This window comes from Anser anser (assembly GCF_964211835.1).
Source record: "Anser anser genome assembly, chromosome: 1".
NCBI classification, from domain to species: Eukaryota; Metazoa; Chordata; class Aves; order Anseriformes; family Anatidae; genus Anser; species Anser anser.
Window position 1 is genome coordinate 120,264,118 of NC_139720.1, and position 10,390 is coordinate 120,274,507.

Here is a 10,390-nt window from a genome sequence, read left to right on the forward strand (position 1 = left end):
CTGGGACAGGGTGATGGGGTGGTGGGGGGCACATCGTTGTGACTCCACTTCAATGTGAGGTGCTTGATTTTTTTTTTTTTTTTTTTTTTCCCACTGGGAATTTTAACAAGTTTTGTTTTTTTTTAAGAGTTTGTGAAATCCCCAGCTGCAGGGCAGGAAGGAATGATACTTGAGCTGCAGCCCTATTTGTATGCGCTCCAGGTCCTTTGAGTTGTGCCAAAAGAGTGGTCTTTGCCTTGTTAGTAGTGTTTTAAGTAACTTCAGGCTTTTACAGTGATTGGGCGTGCAAGTCCTATATGTGCTTTATAAAAGTATTGTTTTGCTTAGCTGTTAAACTCTATCTGCGCATTGCATATTTTCGACTGATTTTTTTTTCTTAAGCCAACGTTGGCTTTTTTCTCCTTCACAGAAGGGGTGCTCACAGAATACTGAGCTTGTGGGTTTTCTCTTTTTTTGGTTTGTAGATGTAGAAGTTGTGGCTCCACTTCTTTTTTAAGCTCCTTGTGCATCTCCTAATGAAGTCTTTATCCAATCCCTAAGTCCGTCTTTGACCACCTCTGCGGGGCTGACCTTGGGATAACTTTTCCCCCGAATATGCAGGACTTTGTCCGACCTATTCCTTTTGGGGACAGGTCGCTTTGTATTCCGCCAGGCTCCTGCAGCTTGTTATCTTAAATGGTTTATCACATTCACTATCACCATCCCAATAGCCAGGGAGGTAAAATCAGCATGACTAAGGGTCTGCCTCTTTTGTTTTTAAGCTCTTTATGCCTTTACTGGGGAGGGGAGGAGACAGGAGAGCAGAAGCTGGGCTGCCGTTAAACAAATCCCAAATGATGTTCACCTCACTCACAGGAATAGCCTAGATAGAAAAACAGCCCCAGAAACAGGCAGTCTCTGTCACCTGCGAGCACACGGTCCACTTTTGGTTTCAGTTCACAGATGGGAGTTGATTTTCCAGGAAGAAACTTGGCTTGTGCACTCTGGGAAGTTGTGGGGAAAATGCGCCTTGGAAACGAAAGTAATAGCGGTCCGATCCTAGATGGCGGTGTCAGAGCTCGGCTTGCGTTTCCCTTTGCTTCCTGGTGGCAGACTTAAATCTTTTTTTGAAAAGCTGCCCAGCAGACAGCGTGAATCCAAAACACATCTCAGGTGCAGATGAAGGTTGGTAGAGCTGCCCACAGTCTAGCAGGGCGGAGAGCAGAGGCTTCTGTAGGGAGTACGTGAGCAGCGTTGTCCCCTGCCTTTTGGTAGGGCCAGACTTGTCCTTCTCCATGGAGAAAGCCCCAGTGTTCCTGAGACAAATCCCATTCTGATCCTGAAGCCTCAGTCAGTTTTTGTCCTTTAACTTTGGGGAGGAAAGAAGTGTCAGTCTTCCTCAACTTTTTTGCTTTTTAAAATTCAAATTCCTGAAAATGTTTCCCCCTTGGAAGGATATTTTTTTCAAATCTCTGGTGAACTTACTCAGCATAGTGTTCAGGCGGCTACGTGAGCCCATACAGACCAGACCCCCGGTATAACTGCACTTGCTGGATTTGTCAGCGTGTCCTCAAGTTTGGGTCTGGGCTGCTGCCTGCCTGCTGCCTCTGCGTTGACTTCTGGGGGCTCTGAAAAGTTGTGACACGCGAGGATGTTGCTTCGGCCTGAGCAAGATGTCTGTACCAACGGGAAGGGTGTAGGGCAGCTGTGCAGAGTTTGTGTGCCACCTTGTAACCCTGCAGGCGGTGCTGCTCGTGCCCTGATGGTCGTGGCCTTTCTGCACATGTGCAGCCTTTGGAAATGAAGCAGAGCACTGGGCCGAAGATCCCCTCTCGCTCCCTTTTCCTTGTCTTTTCCTTTTGTTTAGCCACACAGCTAGTCAGTCCGGTGTTCAAAAGGCAGGCTTCATTTCTGGTACTCTCAGAAATCCCAGTGAAATCAAAAACTAAGGCAGGAGATACGGGTGCTGTGCTTCCCTGCTCTGGGGCTCTGCCTGCCCACCTGCTGCCTGCAGGCACCGTGTCCCTCTGTCCCCAGGCACAGCGCAGCTGGCCCCAGGGGCTCCGTGCAGCGATCTTCAGCATTTTTCCCTTTTTCCCCCATAAACTGCATGCTGGTGGTAGCTTTCTGTATGCCGAGCCTTGTCAGCAGACCCTGGCAGCACCCTGAATACACAAACACGCTGCTGCTGAACGAGTGGCCCATCAAAGATTATTGTAGAACCAGGCGAGATCTTTAAGACCCGTCTCAAAGGTGCTGCAGCCACTAAGGGCTCTTAATCGCCTTACCTATAAATAATAACAGGCCGTACTTAAGAGGTGACCGCTCTGCTTCCCCGACAGGGCCCTGCTAAGTGCAGTAGCGCTCACCACGCGGTGTAAGGCCAACGCCTGACATCAGGGTGGCTGCTGGCGTGTTCGGTCTCCTCCTTCGCCTCGTTTTATCTTTAATAACACAGCCATACGCCAGAAACGCGGGCACCTCCAGCCTGCTGGCGAGGCGCTCCCTCGCCTTGGGCGCCGCCAGCCGCTCGCTCCGTTCGCCCTCCGCAGCCAGCCTTGCCTCATCCTTCTCCTGGCGGCTGATGAGCTCAGCCCTTTTATTTGTGGGGAGGACCGTGCCAAGACGGCTCGCTCTCTTCCTACGTCCTTTGGGCTGGTCTTGGCAAGACGATCCCCTCCAGCAGCTAATTGCGTTACAGGAGAGGCAGCCGGTGTGGCCGGCCTCCCGTGACTCGTGCCTCGCCACTTCTGCGGGGCAGCCTTGCGTGACAGGCCACAGGGAAACAAAAATAAAACCATGAGAGAGACGCGGTACTGCCTGGTGAGTCTCGAGGCCTCTCTCTGCAGCATAACAGCCCGTAGGGAGACAAAAATAAAACCATGAGAGAGACACGGTGCTGCCCAGTGAGTCTCGAGGCCTCTCGCTGCAGCGAGGGAAAATTTTGATGGTGCCTGAAAGGCTGAGAGCAAACCCTGACTGGCCTAAATAGTTTATAATTTTGGTGGTGGAATGATAAACCCCCAGTGAAATGTTTCCCTGACTCTGGTAGCGGTAAAAATAGTAGTAAGAATTCGACAGTACACCAGGGAGAGCTGAGATGTGTGTCTGCTGTAGGATATCGCAGCTCTTGAATGTCCCCAGACCCTTTTGGGGCCTTTCGAAGGGTTTGTTTTAAAAACAAGCTGTACTACCGTTAACTGTACCATTAGGGACGGGGAATGTTTATTTCCACGATGCTCAGGGTGGAAAAGATTATATGGGCAAAGGAGCCCAGGAGAGGAACCCCCGGGATCTTTTTCTCACATCTGAGAAAGTTTCCAACTCCAGCAGTCACTTCTGCATCCTACAGAGAGGGTGGTTAAACTCTGCCAAGACGGAAAAACATTCCCTCCTCCGCCTGCCCTGGTGGGAGAAGCAAACACAGGTATCCGTGTCTTTGCACAGTCCCGCTCCTGAACTTGCCAAAGGGCTGTGCTAGCCAGTAAAAGAGTCTGGCAGCACCCTGTTACTGCCTTTTTCCCCCTGCCTTATCTGTGGGGAATCTCTCTTTTTTTCCCCCTCCCCAGCAGTATTTTCCTTCCTTCCTTCTATTTATTGTTCTTCCTCCTTCCACACGGCTTTACTGCGCCTTTCCTTCCCCTTGCCTTTGTAAAGTCCCCTCTTGTGCCCGGGTCGGGATCCCACTGCTCTGTGGGACAGGGCTGCCTGCCCCCCTGCAGCACCCTGCTGGCCCGGGTGAGCTGTACAGTGGGGAGAGGGGCTCCCCTCCCAGGGCTTTTCTCTTTAATAAACTCGGCCGGCTGTCATTAAACTGAGTGAAACACTGGGCAGCGATTTAGATGCTGTTTTTAATAAGTTAAGGGATCATCTTGAATTCATTACTGCTTCAAAAGCCACTTAGGTAAGTCAGTTAAAAAAAAACAAAAAAACAAAAAACAAACACGAAAACCCACAAACCAATAAACCCACAATCCTCCCACCCACCCCCCAACGAAACCAGAAAATCCTAATTCTAAAATAAAATGGAAAACAGCTCACAATTAAAGGCTGCAGCAACGTGAGTGGGGGACGGAAGGCATCCTCGGCGTTTGGAGGCAGCCGTCACTCTCCCCTCTTCCCTGCGCCCCCGTGTCCGGCTTTGGAGGAGTGCCGGGTGGCTGCGGGGTGGCACGAATTGGATCGAGGGCTGCAGAGAGCAGTGTGGGGTTGCTGCTTGTTCACTGTGCTGGTGTGTGGGGGATAAGCCCCCTCTCTGCAGGGAAGGAGCCCCGCGCTCTCCGGGTGCAGCTCTGTGTGTCAGTGCAGCCTGCGTGTGTTAAAAACAAAGCTGCACGCAGCTTTCCGGCAAGACGGGAGCAAGCGCGAGTGCTTCATGTGTCACAGATGTTAATCGCCCTAAATCACAGCCTCCTTGGAATAAACACACCTGGAACACGCTGCTTTTTAAGGTCTCAGAGCTCTCCTCCCACCAGTGATAGATGGGGAAGCAGCGGCGTGCCTTCCTCTTCTCCCTCCTCCTCACCCCAACCTTCTGCTGTTCCGATCTGCCTCTGCTCTGTCTTCAGCGCCGTGGGCGCCAGCCCGTGCCCAAAAAGCGGTCACGTAGCAGGGATGTTGCTGCAGGTGGCAGGGGGCTCTGCGGGGGGGGTGCAGCCCTGGGTGCCAGCCAAGGCGCTTGGCAGGGCGGCACACGGAGCTGAAGCTCCCAGGCTCGTTTTCTTGTAATGCTATTCGGCAAGTTTTGCGGGGAGGCAGCATGCGATCCTAGCTGAAGTCCTTCCTTATCTCTCTCACCTTTCAACACATCTGCTGGAGAGCTTAAAAGTCTTGGTGGGGGGGGCAGCATCGCTTTTGCTTGGCAGCCTGAAGGAAGCACCCAGCTGAGTAGCCGCGGCTGCTCACCCATGGGTGTTCAGTTCCCTGCTCATCACCATCCAGGGGAAAAATGGGGTTTTAACACCTCTTCATTAGTCCGGGGGGTGAGGTGTTCCGCTGCCAGACAACTCCCTGTTACGTACAGCACATTTTAAAGGCAAAAGTTAATGCGATTTGTAATCAGTCATACGGAACTCTAGCCAGGAATTGCAGGCACGTGTATTAATGAGCGATCCTTCCGTAGGCTCACCAAATCTGTGCCTGAGCTTGTATGGGTTGTTGATGCCACATACAATGCCTAACTTCTATGTGGACTAAACTTAAAATACCACATTTTTATATTCGCCAAGTAGAACGGTTGAATTGTGCTGCAAATATATTCACAAGCGCTATTTAAAGAGGATACAGCTCCTAAGTTTAATTCCTAGCAAATTTTCGTAACTTATTTGCGTGTACATAATTTAGAAGCTTTGGGTAACTGATTTATGTGCTTGCCCAGAGGCAGGCTGAATGAGCCTGTACCGCACAACATGCTGTTAAATTGGCAGAGATTTGGAACGGTAGAGTGACTTGCAGCAAAATTATGTTTGTGAGGCTTCACACAAACTCCTGCTTTCTGTTACAGGGGTGTAATTATTTTACTGGCCCTCAAAATATGTAAGGCAATGAATGGATGTAACAGAAATGCCTGCCCTGAGCAGTCTGACTGTGAAAAGACAGGAGGGGAGGGAGGGAGTGATGTGCGAGTAAAACCAACAATGAGACGATTGACAGCTGTATTAATAGTGTTACTCGCTATAAATAACTTTGGTCTGAAATCAGAAGTTTCTTTTTGAACACATTTACATAATGCTTGAGTCAAAGTGTAACATCACGATTTTTTTTTCTTCATTTTTTTCTTTTTCCTAGACCAATCCACGACGCGGTAGAAAACGATCACTTAGAAATTGTCCGCCTTTTACTGTCTTATGGTGCTGATCCAACGCTCGCGACGTACTCCGGGAGGACCATTGTGAAAATGACCCACAGCGAGCTGATGGAGACCTTCCTCACAGGTGTGTGTCCTCATCCCGCAGGGTGCTGCTGGATGTGGGGTGACGTTTCCCGACCCCCAAAAAGTCCTACTGCCCACCTGGGATGGCTCCTCGCAAAGGAGCCTTGGAGAAGGCTTAGGTAGCTTCCCCCTGTGTGCAAAAACAGTCATGTTTCCTGACATCTTGCTTTCTTTCATGTAGTACTTTTTGCAAGTTTTGCCTCATTTTGTATCTGAAAGGCGCTAAAACTGTGTCAAATGCTCATCTCTTTAAACTCCGTCCATGTTCTAATGTGTTTAGTTTTTTCCCCTGTTGGTTTTGGATAAAGACACTTGCATTCCCTACTACCTTTACCTCTGGAAGTGTTTGTAATACTCACAGTCAATGAGTTTTAAGTACTCGCCCACGCATCAGAACAGAGAACACATAAGTGTATCAGGACTCTGGAAAAGTCCAGTATCTTAGGCTTACTGGTGTCTTGAATCCCAGTATCTTTCATCAACTCAACTGTCAAATCTCCCAACTTACATCTGTAGAAAACACTCCTATCTTCTGAACACATCTGTGTGGAAAACCCTTTTCCATCAGTTTCTTCATGGGCACTGCTTCACCCGGAGTTGGTGTCCAGAGTAGCTGCAGGCTAACAAGCGTGGGACGTCCTACGTTTCACAGAAACAAAGCGCCGCTGTCAGTTACTGAGGCTTGAGGTCGGGGCCGTCCCTGTCAGACCCTGGGTGATTATGTGATGTGATGGGCCGTGATTTGGTGTGGCGGGAGAAGGGATGCAGGGGAGGAGAGAGAGTTCCAGGCATACGTGCGAGGATGGCACATGCACGTTTTTCGTTGTAGCGTGTTCATCTGTAATACGTTGTGGGCGTTTTTGGTGGAAGGTATGAAGTATGCACAGTGAGACTCCGTATGACACACGGTCTGCTAAACTTGCCAGCTTTTTGTTCTCATCAGTATGTTTTCGTTGTTGTTTTTTCCTCTCCAGAGTATTTAACTGACCTGCAGGGTCGAAGTGTTGATGACCCTGGTTTGTACTGGGATTTCTATGGCAGCTCTGTGTGCGGTGAGCAAATGTTACCCTTTTTTTCTTTGCATGTGGAGACTTTCAAAACACGCAGCACGTGGGGGCGGGGGCTGGCTTGTTTTTGTGGTGGAGGAAGTTAGGAAGGAAGCAAACTGATTTTATTTACAGATTATATTATTGGAAGAAAAAGCAGGACCTGCAACGGTCTTTTAAACGCTGACTTGGCCTTTTTATTCAATTTTATTTAGATCCGAAAGATGAATCTGGATTCGACATCTTGGCAAACCCCCCTGGCCCAGGTGATGAAGATGAAGATGGCTTTAGCGATGTGTTTGAATTTGAGTTTTCAGATGAACTTCCCTTGCCCTGTTACAACATTCAAGTGTGTCTCTCTCAGGGGTAAGAATAAGTGCAGGTTTTGGGGTGAAAATAGCTGAAACGACCTGCTTGGGACGACAGCAGTTTGTATCTGTGGGAAATGTGTTTACGTTATCTAACGTGAATGAGATGGCAATGCCATAACTGTTGGGCTTTTCTGAAATAAGATAATAGAGGGTGAAAGGGGGAAGAGCTGCCTTGTGGGGACTCTGTTTGGAGTGCTGTGCTCCGTGGCAGAGTGAATGATGTTTGAGCACAAATTCCTTCCCTCATCTCAGCCAGACACCTTGGTATAATAACATCCCCAAACACAAGTGCTTCTGGCACTTTAACTTGGCTATGATGCTGGAAAGGTGTTCTTAATTTTATTTAGCAGGCATTTCTGTTATGCTGAACGGACGTGCTTTTGTAGGTGACAAAACCACACCGTTAGTACTGTTCTAGATGCTGCAGCAAAACTGGTTCAAACCCCAAATCAGATCAAACAAATAAACACCTTACAGCAGATACTACAATAATAATAAGCAAGGGCCTGAAACGTTTGATTCTATATTGTATTGAAGATATAAATTAGCTTAGTAAAAAGCTACCGTTTGTCATTCACACCACTTTTGATGACAGCTGCGGGAGAAGACAATTTTAAATACTAATCGCACGGGAGGGCAGGTTTTAGCATATATTCAGTATTTGGATGATTGATGTAACTCAGGTTTTCTGAGTTGGACAATTGGAAAGAAATTCCATTTCTGAAATGGACAACTGGAAAGGTTAAATTAAAGAATTGTCTTCTTAATCTGAAAAACAACCCTCCGACGACTTATATTTAATACCGACATCTGCCAAAGTCAGAGATGCTGAAGTTTAGGTTATAACTGTTGGCCAGCTCCTGATTTGCTGCATGATAGTCAGGCTCAGCCCAACGAAGCTTTAGACATCGGTGTGGCAGCTGGCACATGTGTGCACTCACAAGCCGTGTTTTTTTGGGTTCCAGCGTTTGTATCTGCGGTGTTTGAGCCCCTGGGCAATGCCCTTGGTTTTGAGGGGGTCATTTGTGTGGGGCGGGCAAGAGGGCTCTGTCACACGGCGGTGGGGTGGTGGAGGGTCAAGGAGCCCATGGCTTAATGTCGGTTGTTGGAGCCTTTTTCTCCTTCACCTCCCCAGACCGCGAAACTGGCTCTTGCTCTCCGATGTGGTAAAGAGGCTAAAAATGTCATCTCGCATCTTCCGCTGCAACTTCCCCAATCTGGAAGTCGTCACCATCACAGAGGCAGAGTTTTACAAACAGACTTCTCTCAGCCAGTTGTTCACTTGTGCTACGGACCTTGAAGCGTTTAACCCAGAAAGCAAAGAGCTGTTGGACTTGGTAGAGTTTACAAGCGAACTCAAGACTTTGCTGGGCTCCTCGCTTCACTGGTTGCATCCACACAAGGACCCTCCCTTCGACATCCTTTGCTGAACCATCAGGCCGTTTAATGTACAGTACTATATACAGTTACTTCTTTATGTATATGTGTTCAAATGCAATTGTTTCTGTAAAGAAAGGACACTATTAAATATGAAAATATCTTTCCTTTATATAAGAGATCTGAATTCCAGTTGGATGGATTTTGGAAGAATTTTTTTTTAACTTCAATCAGTTTTTACAAAATTGTTATATAATGTTTCTTTAAATGCACACAGGCTTTGGGATAAGTTTGTTATTACTTGGAACACATTTTTTTTTTAGAGAATACACCCACACATTGACTTTGTTTCATACAAAGCACTGATTACACAGAACATACTTTTTATAGGTGATGTGATCAAAGTCATGTGGCTTGTTTGGGAGATAGGATTTTGGGAAGGCACTTGGTGATATTATTTTTGTTTTTTTGTTTACAGAATTACCTGCTTTGGCCAGGTAAGCACTATTGAATATAATTCAATAGTTTGTAATATAAATTAAACCATATCCATACACATCAACTAATTGTAAGAACTTTTATATCCTAATTTAAAAGCTGTGAAATTTAGTTTTCACACATCAAACCGGATTGTTTATATATGTTTAAACATTTTATGCTCTTTATTTAAAGAAGACGTTGAACTATTTTTTCTGTACCTTGTAAAATATTGAAAAACTAACATATGTTGAAGTTGCTTGAAACTGTACATAAACTAAATTTTCTGAATTGTGTGTTTATGTTTGAGATCTGTGTTTTAACTTTGTAAGTAAATCTCCTGCCTTTGTATTTATATTTTACAAAAATTTTCTTAAAGGCAATAAAACTGTTGAGAAATGAAGATGCTAAAGTGACTCCCGTTAATTCCGTGCATGATTGTGAAATGAGCTCGGACTTATTAATGTTTATGAAAGGAGGCTCTGCGCACATCTCCTGCAGCAGAGCAGATCAGAGCTGGCACAGGTGCTGGAGAGCGAGCGGTTCGTGAATCTGAGGTGGAATCTACACTGGCTTTCTAAATTCAAGGTTACAAGAAAACATTGGGAGCCCTTTATGGGACAGAGGCTTAAAAGCAGTATTCACAATACTTTCTGCATCGCCATTCAGTTAAAGAATTGTGAATAGGTTCAATTATTTTTCCTCCTTTGTTATCTTTTAAAGTTAAATTGTCTGAATTTTCTTTTCAGTGGTGTCTGCAGAGGGGAGGAAAATAGTACAAGGGTAAATGCTTTAGTTTTAATACAAAGCATTAAGGCTATGAGCACACTTTGGGGTACCCAAAGGGAGAATTTTTCAGGGAACAGAACCACACTTTTATGCATCTCAGGAATGTGTACCCAAGAGGCTGGACTCCCTGGGCTTGCGCGGGCCCCTTCTTAAGGGTCCAGGTCTGCCTTTTCCCTTACAGAAGGAAGTTCCTGCTGTGAACCCAAATCTGAGTTTTGCTTTGGTCCTGTTCTTAAGTGTAATATGCCTTGTGACAGCCAAACTTTTCAGCTGAGAGGGTTAAATTGCAGAGCTCTTCTGATGATGGCCAAGATGCCCACCAAAAGGGTTTTCAGCAGAGCACCCGGACCATCTGAGAAAAACATCTGGGAAGAAGTTTCTGTGTCCATGGAGCAGTGGAGCTCAGAGGTTTTGATGGC

At 46.9% G+C, this 10,390-nt stretch overlaps 1 protein-coding gene across 6 annotated transcripts in view; it reads left to right on the plus strand.

Annotated features, from left to right (window-relative positions):
- The window catches only part of BCOR (BCL6 corepressor), a 64,537-nt gene extending 54,952 nt beyond the window's left edge, over window positions 1–9,585 (plus strand). For all 6 annotated transcript variants that reach the window (XM_083821167.1, XM_083821169.1, XM_083821168.1 and 3 more), the window contains 4 exons: window positions 5,767–5,912; window positions 6,886–6,963; window positions 7,173–7,323; window positions 8,464–9,585. In XM_083821167.1, the coding sequence (XP_083677293.1) occupies window positions 5,767–5,912; window positions 6,886–6,963; window positions 7,173–7,323; window positions 8,464–8,758 (670 nt within the window). In that variant the 3' untranslated portion in view covers window positions 8,759–9,585. The remainder of the gene's footprint in view (window positions 1–5,766; window positions 5,913–6,885; window positions 6,964–7,172; window positions 7,324–8,463) is intronic.
- The last annotated feature ends 805 nt before the right edge of the window (window positions 9,586–10,390 follow it).